Raw genomic sequence first — 20,552 nt, 5'->3', positions numbered from 1 at the left:
TACAGCAACTATTAAAGCCTCAATGAAATAAGTGCTTCTAAACACTGCCTAACTAAGTATTTACAGGATAGAACAAAGAATCTCTAAAGTAGTCATTAGAGTCTATTGGGTAAATAGTGCAATTATCCGGGGAAAAAAACCTATCACTACAGAGCAGCTGATGGATTCTTGACAGCTACAATATTTTCTCTGAACAGAAAATCTAAAAATGACAAATGTTAATATACAATTGCAGTACCTGCATACTGGCAACCCCTCAGAACAATAAAGTAAAAAAATGGATTCAAGTTTGAGGAGATTGTTGTTGTTTGCTGTACATAACTCTTCTGTTAGCAGAAAGGTTGCTGTTACCTGGAAGTAAAACTGTCCTGAGCTGGAAGAAAATTTTTTTTTTGTAAAAAAATAACAATATCTGCCCAGCTAATGGAAAACAAAACAAAAAGAACAGTTTTAGAAAAGTGCTGGTAATATGTAGAATAATGTGTAGTCTCCTAGAATTCCTATAATTTATCACAAACTGTTATCAAACCTAATACCTAAGTGTTACCAAGCCATTTCATAAGCTATAATCCTGAAATATTTACACATGTAAATCACTTTACATATGCAAATAGCCCTCAATTTTACTTGTGTACCTAAGGGTTTGCAGGATTGGAGTCCATATGTGTAATCTCAAAGGACAGCAAATAGAATGGGACAAAAATGAGACAACACCATAAATCAGACTGTTAACGTCTTCACTGTCTATATATCAATCCTGCTCTTTATTTTACACCTTTACTTAAAATTGTCTTCTCAGTTTCATTTAAAATCCCAATTTTTAAAAAGTCCTTAAATCCTAAAAACTCCCAATAACTAAGTCATCAGTAAAAGGGTGGCTACTATAACAAACCACTGGATTTATTTTCTCTACAAACTAAGGGGCAGATTGTGGCCCACCTTGCATGTGTAAGTGGACTGTTGCCCCCTTATTAACATTCATTGGGGGTGTTTTGGTTGGCTAGCTCCCAGCACTAAAAGATTGGGGAGAGGCCAATGCTACAGGTCAGCCTCAGCCTCTGAGTCTGATTGACAGGATGGGCAGGCTAATCAGGGAGTCAGGAGACCAGGGGGATCCCGTCCTCCTTGTGAGCTGGAATTGCCTGGGTCAGACAGAGTGGGACCGAGCTAATAAGGAGAAAGCAGGGGCCCAAGCTGAGCTCGGGAGCATAGCTGTGCCAGATCCAGAGGGGCCAGAAAGGCAACTGGGGCCAGCCAAGAGGAAACGTTGGGCAAAGGGCCCAGCACAGAAAGACACCCCCAGCCGAGGGTCCTTGCAGGCCAGACTGGGAGGGGGATCTTAACCCAACTAGGGGCTGACCAGGGCCGCCCAGAGGGGAGGGCAAGTGGGGCAGTTTGCCCCAGGCCCCACAGGGGCCCCCACGAGAATATAGTATTCTATAGTATTGCAACTTTTTTTTTATGGAAGGGGCCCCCGAAATTGCTTTGTCCCAGGCCCCCTGAATCCTCTGGGCAGCACTGGGGCTAACACTGGGAAGAAGGGTCCCACCACCCAAAGCCTGGAGGTGTGTGGCCACCACCATTGCAAGTGTCCAACCCGCAGCATCCCTGCAGCAGAGCCAGGGCCTGAGAAGGAGACCTGGGACCTACAAGAAACAGACTGTGAAGTGCCCTGATGTCCAGAGACACTGTTTGTAATGTTCCTGCGACAGAGCAGGGTGATGTGTTTTCCTTTAACCTTTCCCATTTTTCCTTATTCTTTTTTAAAAATTAATTGTTAATTAAACAACTTTTAATTTGCTTTAAATTGTATGAAGTGGGTCAGGAAGATGCCCAGTGCAGAGAGTGTACCCCGGAGTGGGGCACTCTAGCCCCTGTCCCAGGCGACCACAGCAGCCCCACAGGAATTCTGGGCCAAGCCTTTTTGGGGTTATGAGGACTCTGCCAGACAGGAGAGTGGAAAGGGAGCGAGGACTCAGATCCTTCCGCTAGCCCACTTCACTGGGGTAGTACAGCAGCCAGAAAAGTTCCCCACAATAGTGGGACCATTCCCCCGCTTACACATTCAAGCATCAGGGAATACGAGTATCAGTCATCTCCCTTACTCCCTTGTGCTAATGAACTGTATTATAGCTTCCTGTGAAAATGGGAAGCAGACTACATTTCCCACCCTCACCCCAAAGGTGGGTGGGAAGTGTTGGAGGGAGTAGCTGGAGCCTAGACTCCACACACACCTGTAAGTTTTAGTTACGCCAGTGTATCGGTGACCAAATACTGTGACACCCTCCCCAGAAAAGTGAGGAGATCAGGAGAATGATGGTGCTCAAGTGAGTCAGTCTCCCTTCTGGGCTGTTCCAGAGATTGCATGTTATTGTGCTGCCTCTTACCATGAGGTAGGCCCCAATCTAACGGTCCAGCCCTAAGAAACTAGCACTGACTTGGTACAAACACAAGTCAATTTCTCCTACATCAGTTCACTGATGATAGGAAATTATTTCCGTATTACAGTTACATTTTCATGTATGGATATGACATATATATATATACACACATACAGGAATAATGACAGAAAGTTCAACATGAGCAAAATCAAATACTATTATTGTTGGCAAGAAATGGTAAATGTGAGCTAGCAGCAGAATTGAAAACACCCTTTTGAATATCCCATAAGGAAATGCCCTTTGCCAAGAAAAATATCACAAGACAGAATATAGTTTCAAAAATCTATAATTAACAGACAAAAAAGTTTATTTTATTCTGTTTTACTATAGAAGACATAAATATGCATTTGGATATTCTATCCTTGCATGTTATCAATTAATAAAATGGAAAGATTTAGTAAGATATTTGTGTTACAAATCCATGTCTACAAATATCTGAAAATCTGGAGCTACTAAATAAAATAATAATCTACAACTGTTTAAATAAGTTGCTTTTGGAGCATCACCTCTTTGTTCAAGTAGAATCATAAGCTGCTAAGCATTATGGGTCAAATTCTGCCCTCAGTGCAATCACAGAAATGGAATGGATTTCAATGAGAGCTGCACACACAGGGGGGCAGTATGCAGTAAGAACTGCTGAAAGGAGTAGTTTTATTTATGTACTGATACTATGTGAGCTCCCCAGGGGAGGGACTTTTTGTTTAGAGTTGTACAATGCCTATCAAAAGTGGTAGTTTATGGCTGGGGACCCTAAGCACTACAGTAATACACAATATAACTGCAGCAAATATAAATAAAACCATTCTACACAGCGTGCATGAAAATGACATAAAAACTTAGAAAATGCTGTCAAGTGATTTTAGGATCAAACTTTTACTAATGTATTTTTAGTACAGTAACTCCTCACTTAACTTTGTAATTATGTTCCTGAAAAATGCGACTTTAAGTGAAAGTCCCTTTGCAAGGTCCAACTCCACATGGCTTTTGGTCTTTCTAACTTTATCCCTATATGTTCTGACCTCAATAAGGTAGCTTTCCTTGCTGATCTTCCATTCCTTATAGGCTTTCTGCTTTTTCTTAATCACCTCTCTGAGATGCTTGCTCTTCCAGCTTGGTCTACAACTCCTGCCTATGATTTTTCCCCCTTTCTTGGGATGCAGGCTTCTGATAGTTTCTGCAACTTTGACTTGAAATAATTTCAGGCTTCCTCCACCTTTAGATCCCCAAGTTCTTCAGTCCAATCCACTTCCCTAATGTCCTTAATTCTTTAAAGTTAGCCCTTTTGAAATAAAAAAACCCTAGTCCCAGATCTATTTTTGTTTATCCTTCCATTTAGTTTAAACTGAATTAGCTCATGATCGCTTGAACCAAGGTTCAAAGCATCTGTTTAAGACCACCCTTTAAAGTGATAGACAGAAGCTCAGTAATCTTTATTAAAATATTACCATAGGCATAGATTTATATTTTATGATTGGACAAAAAGCTAGCAATCAAATAAATTCAGTTTGTTTGCTCCATAAACTAACTTTTTAAAGAGGAAGCAGTAGCAATTTTGCAGACCCTAATATGATCAGACAATTTAATACTTCAGTGTACTATGACCCTCTTCCTTCCTACACATTGCTCATATAGTATAAGATATAATTTGGTTGAAGAGTGGTTACTTTCACTGTTTTTTAGACAGAGAAGGGTGGTGGTAAAGAATACAAATAGCCTTGAAGGACTGATTCTTCCTGATCACATAGGGAAACTGGCCAGGGATCTGCTGAAAAGATATTTGCAATAGTTTAGCTTCTTTCAGAGCTTGTTTTTGCCATCATGATGGGAACCAAAAATAAATATATGAATAAATATATATGAGGGAAAAACTAAAAGACAAAACAGAGGCATAAGCTGTCATAAACAGATAGCTAAGGGTTAATGTCTCTTTCACCTGGAAAGGAGTAACCTGAAACACCTGACCAGAGGACCAATCAGGAAACAAGACTTTTTCAAGTCTGGGTGGAGGGAAGTTTGTTTGTGAGTTCTTTGTCTTGTATCTGTCCCTCTCGGCTATGGGAAGGATTTTTCTGCCTCCTGCTTTTCTAATCTTCTGTTTCCAAGTTGTAAGTATAAAGATAGGAAGACCATAGGTTTGTTTTTTTGTATTTACATGTGTGTAGTTGCTGGAATGTGTTAAATTGTATTCTTTGTGGATAAGGCTGTTTATTCAGATTTCTTTTAAGCAATTGACCCTGTATTTGTCACCTTAATACAGAGAGACCATTTTAATGTATTTTTCTTTCTTTTTACATAAAGCTTTCTTTTTAAGACCTGTTGGAGTTTTTCTTTAGTGGGGAACTCCAGGGAATTGAGTCTGTAGGTCACCAGGGAATTGGTGGAAGGAAGAAGTCAGGGGAAAATCTGTGTGTGTTAGATTTACTAGCCTGACTTTGCATACCCTCTGGGTGAAGAGGGAAGTGCTTGTGTTTCCAGGACTGGAAATAGGAGAGGGTGGAGTCCCTCTGTTTAGATTCATGGAGCTTGCATCTGTGTATCTCTCCAGGAACCCAGGGAGGGAACACCTGGAGGGGGGAAGGGAAATGGTTTATTCCCCTTTGTTGTGAGACTCAAGGAATTTGGGTCTTGGGGTCCCCAGGGAAGTTTTTTGGGGGGACCAGAGTGCCCCAAAACACTCTAATTTTTTGGGTGGTGGCAGCTTTACCAGGTCCAAGCTGGTAACTAAGCTTGGAGGTTTTCATGCTAACCCCCATATTTTGGACGCTAAGGTCCAAATCTGGGAATATGTTATGACATAAGCCAACATGGTAGGTTCACTATTAGACAACCTTTTTATTAGATGTTATTTTTAAAATGTTTTTTATGCAATCAACCTTTTACTTCAATTATATGCTACTCTATTCTTTCAACATTTTTTCACATCTAAAACACCTGAGGATATCCAAGGATGGTAATATCTAAGATTGTAGAGACCTGTAAAGACAGGTACTAGTCAGATGCAAAAAGACAAGATTATCTAACTAAAGTACTACCAATAATAATAGTATATAATGTGCTGGATCCTAAATAAATGAATCCAATCTCTTCTATTTATAGTGCTTTGTAGCTGGATCCCACTTTGCTGTTTCCGGTTGTCTCAGCAAAAGTAGTTTGGCTAAGAGTTTAAAGTTCTCCTACGCTACTGAGTTATTAAAACTTTATTTAATTTTTTTCCCCATTCCTTACATCACCCTATGTGTCAGAATCACCAATCACTACCTTGGAGTTTTCTCTAGCTCCCAATTCCAGAGCAAGTCAGAGACACCAACATTTTCTCAGTGATTCTTCAAGTTCTAATTTGAATATTGTAGCATGTAGACTAGAAAAATGAGGGTTAGAATATGCATCCACATGTAGATATGGAGATTCCATGCCTCTCTCTCAAGGTTCTACACCATGCATATGGAACACTCCATTTCACCAAATCAAACTAATCTTTCCGCGCATTTCTGTTAGGCTTGTTACTTATTTTGCATTTGTTGGCACTGCCTGCAGTACTGTATATCACTAAAATGTGTATACATTACCGTGTAATTAAACAGCAGTCGTGTATTATGCTGTCCTCCACAAATATGCCACTCTCTTCATCAGTTTCAATAAGATGACCATCATGATACCAGTGTACTTGGGTAGTGTTGTCAACATATGTTCCAGTGCACTGAAATGGCAAGCGGTCTCCATGAAAAACCACCTGCCTCTGTGATGGTATCAGTTCAAAAAGAGGCAGTTCCAAAGGTCCAGCTGTAGAAACAAATATTGTCCTGTTATTTAAGGAATGGCAAACAGTCCATAGTGTGCTTTTTAAAAAGTGCTTGGATTTTGTTAATAGCTATTATTTCTACAAGTGTCAGCATGCATTGTAGAATAAATCAAGTGTTCTATAATTTAATGCTTTCAGATAAGATCAAACATTTTTCATTCACAGGACAAAATATGCAATAAAATATCTACTCTACATATACTACTGCTTTTCTTGTATAAAATATTAAAAATACAACACTGGCTACACACCATGTATAATACTGCACCCATCATGCACAGAATTTCATTTGATCAATTTCATTGATTGAGGTTCTCTGAAGTTAATTTATTCATTGCCTCTGCAGGAAGCAATGGCACAATGGCTGCCCAAGGTGACTTTTGTGCCTCATGTGCATTGTGAAGATGGGCTCTGCACCATTCTAAAATATGCTGAGGCAGAGGGAACTGATGAGAGTGAGCTGGGGAAGGAGCTATTGGATCTGCTTACATAGATGCGGTGTTCCTCACAATTAAGGTAGATGTGGAGGGGCTGAAGCAGCTTCTCAAACCCATAGCTAGGGATAGCAGCTTCTAAGGAACTGAACTTCACCTTCATCATGATTTGCCCCACTACTTAGTTCCTAGCATGAATAATCAGATTTTTTTTGTGGGGAAAGTATATTTTCTCTACAACTAAACCAACTGATTCTATATTGTGTTATTGTACAATAAAAACATATTAATTAAGGTCTTTAATGAAAGCCTGTAATGTTCTGAACTTGATGGTCAAGACTGATTATGAATGTATGTATTTCTGTACATAGAAAATTGTGCTCATAATCTCTGGCACAGATTCAACTACACCTCACAGCAGGACGGTGAGCAGAGAGGGGCACCTGCAAAGCCAGCTGTTTACGTGCAACAGGCTTCAAGTAACTATCTGTTGTCCAGTCCACGAAAGGACAATGGTGGACCACTAGAGTTCAAGGAAAGAAATTTAGACAACTCAAAATTGAAAAGACTATCTTGACTCCTGGATATCAAATCAGGAGGGAATTTCTCCCATTCTGATTAACTGTGAGTCACGGTGGACTCGGGGAGTGGAGAAGAGAAGGAAAAAAGCCTTTTAAAAAGCAGATTTGAGATTGAAGCTTTTTTCCAGAACTTGGGGAACAGTCTTGAGAAAGGAGGATGCTCATGAACTGTGGTTCCCTTCTACAACTAGGGAACATGCCGGAAAATTGTTTTAAGGCAATAGGTAACTCTTATTAGAAAAGACATTTTATCTAAGAAAGTGTAACACCTAAGGTTGTCTCTTTATGTTTGTTTTCTGTGCAACTTATATGTTTGCTTTTCCTTACAGTCTCACCTTTCAATCTGTGATTTTTTTCTATTATATAAACTTTTTGTTTATTTTTATCCCACGCAGGTTTCTGGTGTGCAAACTGTGTGCAGAGTCAGGGTTTCACACCTTCTGGGGTGGTAGTTAAGAACTCACAGAAGAAATATTTGAGCGGACTAGGGACTGGAAGGGCTGTTGGAGTCACCCTGCAAAGAGTAACTGGGCTGGTGAGCACCAGGATGTGACCTTTTGATTGTAGGATGGACACTACTGGTGTCAGGGATCCAAACCATAACAAACAAACAAAGGCTCTCAAGGTTACAGGGCAGGCAGTGACACAACCCCTTGTTGATCTGAGTAGTCCCCAAAACATCACAGTTAGCAAACCTCATTTACTATGAGAAATAAACCACATCACAGAGATGATTCACCAACCTGTATCCAGTACTTTGACATTTGTGTCTTTTACAGTACAAACGGGACGTTTAACAACCTAAAAACAAGGTTTCAGTGCATTTAAAATGTTTTTTTAAAAATATTACAAAGACTGCCAAAATGAAACCATGTTCATTTGCTGTAGCACATCTTTAAATATATTTTGGTCAATGATAAAACTACCTATGGAATGCTTCAGAATATTGGTTGTTCAAACTGCAAGCCTGCTGCCCACTAAAAACCCCACCATGAGTGGGTTGCTGTGGAGTAGTTATTCATCTGATTAAACTAATACATTTGCTAAATCTTTAAATGTGCCCAACTGTTTTAGTCTGATTAATGTATTGCAAATTGAACAAAGTGTATAAAATTCTAGCTTCCACCAACCCCAATATTAAAAGCACTTAAATAAAATGTATGCCTATAAACTACCCACATATTTTCAGTTTTGGCAGCTCAAATATCTTTAAATAGGCTGAGGCAAGACTATTATATGATTATTGGAAAATACAACAGTAAATAGAATGTTTCATTTCATGGCCAGGCACATGCAAAAGAGATGAGAGGCCAATAATTTAGAATCATAGGGTTAAAAAGGAGCACAATGGTCATCTAGTCTAACCCCTTGCCAAGATGCAGGATTTGAGCGTCTAAACCATCCAATATGGATGGCTGGCTATCCAGCCTCCTTTTGAAAACCTCCAGTGAATAGGCTTTCACAAACCTCCTGAGGCAGTGCAGTTCCATTTTCCTACTGTTCTTACAGTTAGGAAGTTTTTCATGAGATTTAAACTAAATCTGCTATGCCGTAGTTTGAACCCATTGCCTCTTGTCCTGGCTTCTGTGGCAAAAGAGAACAACTTTACTCTTTTTTTTTATGGCAGCCGTTCAAGTATTTGAAGACTGCTATCATGTCCCCACTTAATCTCTTTTCCAAACGAAACATCCCCAGTTCCTTCAGCCTTTGCTCACATGGCTTTCAATCTATCCTTTTGATCATCTTTGTCGCTTACCTGTGGATCCTGTCCAGTTTCTCTACATCCTTTCCACATATTAGTGACCAAAATTGGACACAGTTCTCCAGATGAGGCCTAACCAGCACCAAATAGAGTGGTACTATCACTTCCTGTGACTTGCATGCTATGCGTCTGTTAATGCAACCTGCAATTGCATTCGTTTTGGAACAGCATTGCATTTCTGACTCATGTTGAGGCTGCGATCCACCACAACTCCCAGATCCTTCTCAGTAGTGCTGCTGCCAAGCCAGTTTCCCCCCATTCTGTATTTGTGTATTTGTTTTTTTTCCTTAAGTGTAGCACCTTACATTTGTCTTTGTTGAATTTCATTTTGTTGTCTATAGCCCAGTTCTCTAATTTATCAAGATCCCTCTGAATTTTAGCTCTATTCTCCACAGTACTGGCAACCCCACCCTAGCTTTATCTCATCTGCAAACTTGATCAGTGTGTTCCCTATACCTACATCCAGGTAATTAATAAAGATGTTAAACACCACCAGACACAGAACAGCTCCCTGTGGAACCCCACCTGAGACTTTCCTCCAATCCAACATCATTCCGTTAATAACTACTCTTTGTTTGAAGTTGTTTAACGAATTATATCCACTCATTGGTAGCTCTGTCAAACCTGCATTTCTCCAGCTTACTTATCAGAATGTCTAATGGAACTGTGTCAAAAGCCTTGCTGAAGTCCACGTATATTATGTCCACCTCATTCCCCCATCTACCAAACCAGTTACACTGTTAAAGAAGAAAATCAAACTGATTTGGTATGATTTGTTCTTAGTACCAGCCATGCTGGCTGCTAAAGATTACCCCATTCATCCACCAAGTATTCACAAATTGAATGTTTTATACATTGCTCTAGTAGTTCCACAGGTAACAAAGTCAGGTTGACTGGTCTATAGTTCCCCGGCTCCTCCTTTTTCCCCCTCTCTAAAGATGGGCAGTAGGTTAGCCCTTATACAGTCTTCCAGGACCTCTCCTATCATTCATGAGTTTGTAAATATTCTTGCCAGTGACTCAGATTTCTTCAGCTAATTCCTTCAGTATCCTTGGGTGAATAGCATCCAGACCCACTGATTTGAATTCATTCAAATTCATCAGAAGATATCAGATGTGTTCTTTACTTATTCCGATCTGCATCCCTTTCTCTTTATCGTCTATGATAATTTCGCTAGTTGTCCGGTCACATATCATTTTTTGTGAGAAGACTGAAACAAATAGGCACTCAGCCGCTCTGCCTTCCTATCATCTTCTGTTATCAGCTCACCTTCTCTACTGAGCAACAGATTCACACCATCCATGATCCATTTCTTTGTCTGACATATTTGAAGAATTCCCTCCTGTTGTCTCTAACATTTCTTGCCAGCTGTAACTTGTTTGCCTTACCTTTCCTGATTTTGTCTCTACTCACTTGCACTATTACCATGTATACTTCCTTGGTGACATGCCCCTCTTTCCATTTCCTGTAGGTATCCCTTTTGGTTTTTAGATAGCTTAGAAAGCTCCTTCTGCAGCCACATTGGCCTCCTGTGGCTCTTCTTATCTTTCCTCTACATTGGAATAGCTTGATGTTGAGCCTCTAGTATTACATCTTTTAAAAACTGCCACCCCCCTTCAACTCCTTTTCTTCCTCATTGGTCTTTCCATGGGACCTTTCTTCCTATTTCTCTGAGTCAGTTGAACTCTGCCTTTCTGAAGTCCAGAAAGTCCTTGTTTTGCTGTTCTCATATCCTACTTTCCATAGGATCTTGAAATCTATCAGATCATGATCACTTTCACTCAAGTTCCATCTCCCAAGACCACCTTCAAGTTTGCAACTAATTCATCCCCGTTGGTCAAAACCAGATCCAAAAACAATGCCCTAGTTGTTTCCTCAACTTTCTGAATCAGAAAGCGGTCCCCTACATATTCTAGGAATTTTCAGGACGTATTATGTTTTGCTGCCATAGTCTTCCAACAGAAATGAGAGAAGTTAAAATATCCCACGAATGCCAGCTCATGTGTGTGAGCTAATCTTGTTACCTGCTAGTAGAATGACTCATCCACTTCCTCCTCCTGATTTGGTGGTCTTTAATGGACTCTCAACATAACATTACTACTGTTCTTTTCCCTTGTTATCCTCCCCAGAAATTCTCAGTATGTCTGTCATTCACTTCCCCTTAGACCTCAGAGCCAGTGTACACATTCTTGATGTATAATGGAACACCTCCTCTTTTCCCCCATACCTGTCCTTTTGGAATAAGCTGTATCCTTCAATCCTGGTACTCCAATTATGGGAGTTTTCCCACCAAGTTTATGTGATGCCAACGAAGTCATAATTTTCTTCATATACCATGGCTTCCCATTCATCCTGCTTGTTCCCCACAATCCTTGGATTTGTATCCAGGCATCAAAGACATTTTGCAGCCTGCCCTCTTGCTTTTCTTTTTGCCTTTATAATGCAGTTGTGAGTCCTACAACCTTCTCCAGAAATTAGCTCCCTCCTCTTGTCTTTGATAGTTTAACCTAGATGCGCTTTGGCTGGATTTTTGTCACCATCCCCCATAGGACCTAGTTTAAACCTCTCCTTATCAGGTTAACCAGACAACATCCAAAGATGCTCTTCTGAGTATTTGATAAATGGAGTCCATCTCAGTACAGTAATCCCCTTTCTTGGAACATCAGCTTGTTGTTGAAGAAGCCAAAGCCCTCTTGCCAACACCACCTGCATAACCACGTACTCCCTTTCACAATTCAACAGTCCCTGCCAGGGCCTTTTCCTTCAACAAGGTGGACGTACGAGAACACCATTTGCAAACTCTGTTATCCTTTTTCCCAGAGCCACATAGTCTGCAGTGATCTGCTCAAGGTCATTCTTGGCAGTATCATTGCTGACCACATGGATAAATAGCAAGGGGTAGCAGTCCAAGAGCTAAAATCACTTTAGCTTGTGTTTAACATTTTTTCTACTCTCTCTCTGAGTACAAAACAGATTTCAGTCTCACAGCTCAAAGATCAGATCCTGCCACACTTCATCAGGTTGAGTAGTACCAATCCATTGACCACATCCCATGCTGTGCTCCCTGAACCCTGTTCCTCTTATTACACAGTAATAAATCAAGTGCAGGTTTGAGGCCAATGAGTAACATTACTAGAACTTCCTGTTCACCTAATTTTGAAAGCACACTTAAAATATACTTCAACTACCAAAGATATAATGCACAACCTGCTCTATGCAGCTTTTGACAGATAACTTAGATCATTCCTGATCTTATTCCATAAGTGTAGTGGGATAATTTTCAATGCAGTTTGAAGAGAAGGAGATGTGGAATTCCTATTAACATGGAAAATGTACCACATTGTGGCATTAGATTGTGGTGTGTCAATCTCATGAATATGTAAGTACTTTTTGTAATGCGTGATGGTCTGGGTGTCAAAAATGATTTAAACTTTAACTTGCCAGTTAATCCCTTAATGCTAATAAAACAATGTCATTCATAATAATTGCCATGTTGTTGATTATCATGATGTTATTCATAACTTGCTATGAACTATGCATAAACCTCACACATTCTCGTCAATTATAATTCCTTCCAAAATAAATGCAAATGGTTTTATTTATTGGCAGCATTCTACAGAATTTACCACGTCAAGTGAGTTTACTAGTAATGCATCAGCACCATACTGAAAGGATTAATCATTTCACTGAGATCTTCCATGAAGCAAAAAAAGATCCTTCATATGTTTGGCAATAGTCTCTTGACATATAATTATGTAATTGAGGATATTTTCTGTTTTTATATATCTAGACAAATTCACTTAAACTTTGGAAGCAGAAAATCATCAAAATTATTCCACACCTATTTTCAGCTGACAAACCCTTTCCTCCATGTTCTAATATATGCTCCTCCATCATGTTAACAGTCCTCTCCCCTATGGTTCCTGTACTATTTCTGTCTTCCCAAACCAGCACACTTCCACTACCTTTATTTAATACTATCCCCATCTCTCCCAGGTGTTCTCTTTTCCACCTTATTTCTCACCCTTCAGGTTCAACTGTTTTCCCCAAGACATGGCCTGGTAATAAATGCTGCACATGCTTACTCAGGTAAATGGGGTTTTGCATATAACTATACTTCACAGTTTCTTCTAAGTTTTTGTGATGCAGATCCTTAAAATTAATAAGAATTTTTATTTTTTGAGTTTGCCTCTTGAGATCAACAGTTAAACTCCTGAAGGTAAATATTAATTTACTGAACTTCAATTTATGCTAAAAAACCATGCCCAATCACACTTGAATCTCTGCACTGGTTTCCCCTTTTTCCTCATATACTTTTAAGCTCTCTACAGCTATACATCAGCATATTCTATGAATAATAATTTGTACATACTAATTATATAGCTCTCGCATGCCTCTGTATTCCATGCAGAATATAGGGCCCTCATCACAGCTTTCCATCTTTGTCCATTTCCTGCTACAAATCTTCCCACATCATTCTGATAGCCTTCAATTATCCTTCTATTGTGCACTTCCATGTTATTCTTGGTCTACCTCATTAGTTTTACCCTGGGGTTCCAGTCCAACACTTGTCTTGTTATGTGTTATGAGAATATATGTACTGTTGCTTTAAATTTGTAACAGGAAGCTAGGCAGTAATGGGGAACAGGAATGGGGAAAGTAATTTAGGCAGAAGTTCTGCAGTGAACCAGAGAGAGGCAGAGTACCTTCAAGGTACTTCATTTTTCTAATATTAATGCTCATCAGGTGTTAGAAGAAAGTGACTCTCTCTACCTGTGATGCTGCTCCTCGTGAATAGGGAAAGGACCCAGCCAAATCTGTAAAATCACCATCTTATCCCCGATCTCCCTCCTCAAAATTCACTTCTGGCAAAATGCATACAGAAAACGACAATCTAAGAATTCCTAAGCCACTAGTTAGTCACAGTCACTGCTACTTGGATGGCTAAGAACTGTGCACATTCTGTTATAGTTGTTACCTTGTCTCCCCTTGCCCGCACCCTGACCTGTTGATTTATGTCATATACCTGTTGTCTTGTCATTTGGATTATAAATTCTTTGGGGCAGGGACTGTCATTGTTATATGTTTGCACAGCACCCAGGATGAGGCCAGACTCAACTGTGCATTTAAGGTGCTTCCACAATATAAGCGTTAAATAATAAGTTTAAAGCGTATCTTAAACAGGCAGCAAGAAGGACAGATACTGCTTAAAATGAGACAACTTTCTTTTACATAGTACCTTTCATACTCAAGGTAGATCAAAACTCTTTATAGCGTAATGGATTAAATTCTTGTAGTAGAGGAATAGTATAAGTAAATAGAAGCCATAGTACTCTCAGTAATAACTCATATATTGCATTTGTAATTAGAACTTGTCTTATGTACTTAGCCATTGTAATACACAGGATTTGCATGAATGTATGATATTGCTTTCTGGGGACTGGCCTGCAGGGGATTAATGGATCTGCTGATATTACCTGGTAAAATAGTAGAAGTCTATTTTGGCCGTTATAGACAAAGGTTTAGTCCCCACTCCCTCTGCAGACATGTCTGTGGAATGTGATTTACGTAGTAATGGTGTCTGTTGTGTGCAGACATTAATTTTTTACACTAGGTTGCTTGGAATATACCCCCGAGTTTTAAAAAAAAAAGGATTGTATGATTTTTAACATACAGCTGAACAGCTAAAAGAGATATTAGAAAGGTAGCCAATTTAACAACTCATTCAAAGGATAGCACTGCTACTACTAAGAGGATATTGCACGCTTGCATGGTGTCAAGCAGTACATATTAGCAGAAGTCGTGGCATGGGAGGAGATCGGAGGCCTGGCTGAATGAAATTACAGCTTAGCAAAATGTAAGTGTCCATGATCAGAGAACATAGAAAAGTAACCTAAGAGAATCCACACAAGTTAAATATACCATCACTACAGTAACAGGAATTCATTAAAGTGCTTTCTGTGAACGTAATCACTGTTTACTGAGGGTACATTGTACTGTTGAATTTAAGTATTCATTAGTGTAGTGACCTATTGTGTCAAAAGGCACCGAATAGAGCATGAAATATAACATCAGTATGTTGTAAGTCAAGCTAAATAACTTGCATGGAGTATGGATTTAGAGTAATGTCGGAACAGCAATACTTTGAATTTACTTCTCCCTTCACAACTGGTCTTAGATGCTCATTTCTATCAGAGCCTTGGTATTCAGCCTTGGGAATCAGACCAAAATGAGAAATGAAATAAGCACCAAATATTCTGAACAAATTTTTTAAGTTAAAGACTACAAACTAAACCTTTGTTTACAGCTGGATGTCAAAAAAAGGAGAAAATCTTTCGTTCAACATCAAACACGCCATGTTAATTTTCCTGTTATTTACAAACCCTGGAAAGCATTAGGAGACATGCTAAACAATGCTGAATGGAACCTGCTACTGGTTTACTGCTAATTTCTAGGACAGCCTTGTAACCTTATGAACTCTTGCAGAATGTAGATGGTTTGACCAACCTGACAAAAAAATTGTGCACACCCATTTTTGAACTGAAACTGATTTAATCACTTCTGAATTATGTCATTTGCAGTGCACAGAAGAAACATTTTAGTACTGCTTTACAACATCTGCTTTTCATTCTTAGGTCTCTGGAAAAATGATTGGTATCTTTAATCCTCAACTGTCTGTTGGCAATAATCTTGATTCAAATGACTGTGCCCAATCCTGCAACTATTACTGACGCAAAAGTCTCATTGACTTCAAAGAGACTAATCACAGATGCAAGGATTATTCACCATGAAAGTGTCTCAGGATTAGATACTATATACTGAGTCGTAAAACGTCTGCATAGCAATAGGAGCGGTGCAGATGGAGACACTTGTTTCTAAAACTATAATCTGTCAATCCCTCAATTTTGGAAATGTGTATAATTTAAAGGGTTTATTTACTGATAGAATACCTACATTTTCAAATTGTACAATTTAAGCAAAGCATAGAATACAAAAGAATTTATTCAGAAGCTGTTTAAGGGTTTATTCTTAGTTATTTTCCAGTTATCTTTGTACAGTGCTTGGCTAGCACTTAATATAACTACAAAAATGCTACGATAATCATATCCTGGCACTACCACAATTTATTCATTGATTAAATAATTATTGAAGACACAGATAAGTAAATAATAAAAAAATCTGTTAAGCTAGTATTATGAAGACGTTGTGCCAAACTGTTACAGCCCACTGCTGCGTTTTATAAGGCAAATGAGATTTAAAAATATTTACAGATAAGCTACCAAAGAAGAGATTTTTTTAACCAATCATTAAAAAAATGTTCTGCTTTGTAGGCTTTCCTTCCAAACAAACCCACCCACCTTGCAAAAATTCAGGAAAAGAGAAGTGTGATTCTGCTACAGGCATTTTGATCAAGAGTTGTTAAAGTATTTTACAATAATCCCCTATCTTGCCTCTTCTGACAGCACTAAACCATGATTGCAGCGCAACACCACAGGAATCACTGATTACACAATGCATTCAAATGTCTAACCTATCATTATAATAATTACATCCTTTTCTTTATTTTTCTACCTCATTACAGTGTAAAACTTTTTGTTGTTGTTGACTGAAGGCTGTATTCTTTATATTAAAAATGACCATTATCAAATCCTAAATTCCAGATTATCTATGGTTTAGAACACAGAACAAAGATGGAACAGAAATTAGCCAGGTTCTACATTAAATGCAGTGGTGGTGATTTTGAATACTGCTAAAGGGCCCTTCTATAATAGTACATGATGACAAGGTGCATGTACGATAGCAAAATAGAAATGATATGACATACAAGATCTTATGAATTGTATCTGAAATATGAACAGCATATTTGGAATAGCATGGACGATTCATTGCAGAGCTGTAGGGCAACAGAAATTTGGTCTCCCAATTTACACACACACACACACAAACTCTTACTTAACCTTATGATATGATTCAGAACACAAATACTTTAATTTATTACTTGTACCCTTAAACCTCAATTTTGACTTAACACTTATAATATTAAAATTATAGTTCTCACTTTGTTTCCTTTTTAAATTTCTATTTTAAAAGGTGGGTAAGGGAAGTATGTATGGGAGATAAAGGAAAACTCTAACCTACCTTTATGCATAAAAGAAATACATGAATGTATGTGACAGACGTCACCTAGAATACATCTAACTCTGAATTTTAATTACATTTTAAATATAGCTCTTTGTATTTGAATACATTAAGCATTAATGTACTTTTAATGGACAAATACTCTTTCCTGCTGGGTGAGTGGTGAAAAACAAATGTTCAAGCTCAGCAGCTGTCCCACCGAGTAGATGTACTGGGACATGTTCTAAACACAGCTCTTTGCCATTCTTTGGCGAGGCTGATCTACGCGGCATGTAGGAGCATGATCAGAGCAGGTGTAGGCATGTCCCAACACAACCTAACTCCTTCCATGCTGACTTCCACACACACACACGCTACAACAGCATGAACAAGATAACTTCTCACAGCCAAAGAGTTGGAAAGTATACTTTGGGGTTACCAATCTATAGCATTTTTGTTGTTCAGTTTGCCATTCATTGCTATGATTCTTTTATAAAATTTAGTGAGCCACATAATATAAGAACATGGGGCCACCAAATAAAATTAATGGGCAGCAGGTTTACAACAAAAAAGGAAGTTCTTCTTCACACAGTGCACAGTCAACCTGTGGTACTCCTTGCCTGAGGAGGTTGTGAAGGCGAGGATTATAACAGGGTTTAAAAGAGAGCTAGAGGTTAAGTCCATTAATGGATATTAGCCAGGATGGGGTAAGGAATGATGTCCCTAGCCTCTGTTTGTCAGAGGGTGGAGATGGATGGCAGGAGAGAGATCACTTGATCATTACCTGTTAGGTTAACTCCCTCTAGGACACCTGGCATTGGTCACTGTCAGCAGACAGGATACTGGGCTGGATGGACCTTTGGTCTAACCTAGTATGGCCATTCTTACGTTCTTATGTCACATTAGCTTATTTTGCCAGTTTGGAGTGGGTGGGTATAGTAGTGTTAATAAGAAGAAAATCCAGTTTTTGTAGGTGGCTTACCATGCTTTCTATACATGCAATTGTTATGAGGCTTATGCCTCAGAATAAAACAGTGAACTTGTACCTCTCTTTGTGTATATTATTCAGCTCATTATAGCCTACTGTGAGCTTGGGGGGCATGAAAACCAGAGTTTGGCATTTTATTTCTTGTTAATTAATTGGTTTGTTGTACTGTTAATGGGCCTTTCTAGTTGGACTGCATATGCACATTGAATGTAGCATGTACTGATGATGAAAGCTCTACGATTTGTATACAGTCTCTGTGGGAAAGAAATATGCATGGCAGAGTTCAGTGGGAAGAAACTGGAAGCCATGACAAAGTAAAATAACATGTCCAATAATGAAGATAAATGAAAAACTGGAGGAGGACTGGAAAAAACAACTTTGAAAATGTTGTAAAAATTGTATTGCTGATAAAGCAAATTATCTCTAGTGACACTGACTACACAGAACCAAAGAAAACAGAAAAAAATGGAATGCTGTGAATGCAGGGTCTGCCAAGTATGGAAAGTGTTAGCAAAACAATGCCAATTTATGTACTGGAAAACATTGCGGAGAATGACACAGGATTCTGTGCAGAAGGTCAAAGACAGCACCACAGCATGAGAGACCAGAATGAATAGAGAAGTGGAGCCAAGTTTCATTTGAATGAAATCCTATCCAGTCTCTGATTTCAACATAATTATAGAAAATGTACCAGACAAGATGTATAAAATAAAAACAAGTCAAATTTTACTGGGCTGAGGGTAAAGACATTGTGAACCACAGCCATACTGCTCGCTAGAGAAGGGGAAGAGCCTCCATTCAAGTAATGGCTTCTCATTTCTACCAACTTCATGCTACCAGCAAGGGAAATTGGGATTCCAAATCATCGTAACAACCTCTGCTTCCTTAATACAAATTCTCTAGTCAGTAATATAAAATGGAAGTTGTTTTCACAGTATCTCAAAATTAAATCACAGCTTTATGTTTGTTTCTCAACGTACAGCTGTACTCTGAAAAGTGATTGTATAAAAATGGCAGATTTTTACTTGAGAGGCTCCCTGTGTGTATGCAGAGTCATACTGGCTGTCTGTAGAACCAAAGTTTTATATTTACTCCTATTATCTCTGCAGAGCTGTGAAAGAGAGAGAGAGAGAGAGAGATGGACTCTAGAACTTCTTGGTTAAATTACAGTTGGTTACATGTGTGCACAAACCACTGAATGTAGAAAAGTTACAAATAAGGGCTTAATTTGCCCTGCATAATTTTTATTGCTGGAGTTGATGTATAAAGCCAGTGTTGCCCAGAGAAACACATTCTAACACTGGCTTACTGTGTGGCCTTTGGCTGGTCACTTCACATTTCAGTCTGTTTTCCATCTGTAAAATGGGGATGTTACTTATAAGGATGTTGTGAGGATGAACTAATTCTGTACAGTACTCCAAACAGAGAAAACACTATGTCAATGTGAAATCTTAACATTAAAAGATGAAAAGAACCCAGTGTGAGTTGTAGACCCTAAATTCAGTATGCAGGGCTGGTAGTAAAGTCAAGTCTTCTCTAGCAACATTGAGACACCATCAATATTGCATCCTTCATTATCATTTTCAGAATAGAATTGCACTCTTCAGGAAGATCTGTCATTCTATTTTACTGAAGGAAATGTGTACTGTGCAGTACTTTTCATGTCTACAATATGACAGAAAGGCCCCAGAAGAGTTAATCCCCCATTGGATTCCCTCAGGAGTTAGGAGAACTACTGCATGTCTCTCCCCATCTCTCCAAGTCTGCGCCTTATTTACACATTAGGGCTCTCTGCATATTCATTCTGGGTGAACAATTTTCCATGTTGCCCATGAGCTTTTATTTACAACTCTGTATGTAGTATTGGGAAGTAACAAGGCATTACAAAACCCTCCCTCCACCCTCCAAAAATATAGTATTTGTAAAGACACTTCCACACTATGGCAGGGTTTTACTTATCTCGCACAATATGGAGATGCCTCATAATACAAAATGCTGTGAAATATGGCCCTTGTAGTAAATGAGAGCCAACAGAATATCATCTAACTGAAAGAAAAACTGATTGAGGGCTTTGGGTTTACAGGGGAGTAAAAGACTAATAAATTCCTTCTGGATCAGAGGCATTTCACATAATCCAATTAACAAGGTATTTTACTCTAATGTGGAACTATGACTCTGGTAATGGCGTCTTGTATGATAACTGCCTGAAACATTTTTATTGTCCATTTTAGTGTTCTCATTTTTTTACTTAAAAAAAAATATGTCAAAGCTACTTATTTTATTAGACCTGAGCAGAAGGTATAGTTAAGGTTCCAATGCAGTGTCCATGATAACCCATTGTTTCCAGTCACTTAGCTTGTTTCAGCTTTCACCTTTTGTACTGACATTTTCCAAGCTTGGTCTCCTCACAAGTCATTTTTTTTTTAAGT

The 20,552-nt window shown here is 38.8% G+C and overlaps 1 protein-coding gene across 1 annotated transcript in view; it reads right to left on the bottom strand.

Moving 5' to 3' along the window:
• ADGRA1 (adhesion G protein-coupled receptor A1) overlaps positions 1-20,552 on the bottom strand; it is a 454,349-nt gene that overhangs the window by 229,872 nt on the left and 203,925 nt on the right. The window contains exon 7 of the mRNA XM_030570731.1: positions 6,008-6,221. Coding sequence (XP_030426591.1) covers positions 6,008-6,221 — 214 coding nt within the window. The remainder of the gene's footprint in view (positions 1-6,007; positions 6,222-20,552) is intronic.

This window comes from Gopherus evgoodei, chromosome 7 (genome assembly GCF_007399415.2).
Source record: "Gopherus evgoodei ecotype Sinaloan lineage chromosome 7, rGopEvg1_v1.p, whole genome shotgun sequence".
NCBI lineage: Eukaryota > Metazoa > Chordata > Testudines > Testudinidae > Gopherus > Gopherus evgoodei.
The sequence above is the reverse complement of the archived record's forward strand: the minus strand, read 5'-3'. Positions and strand labels throughout refer to the sequence as shown.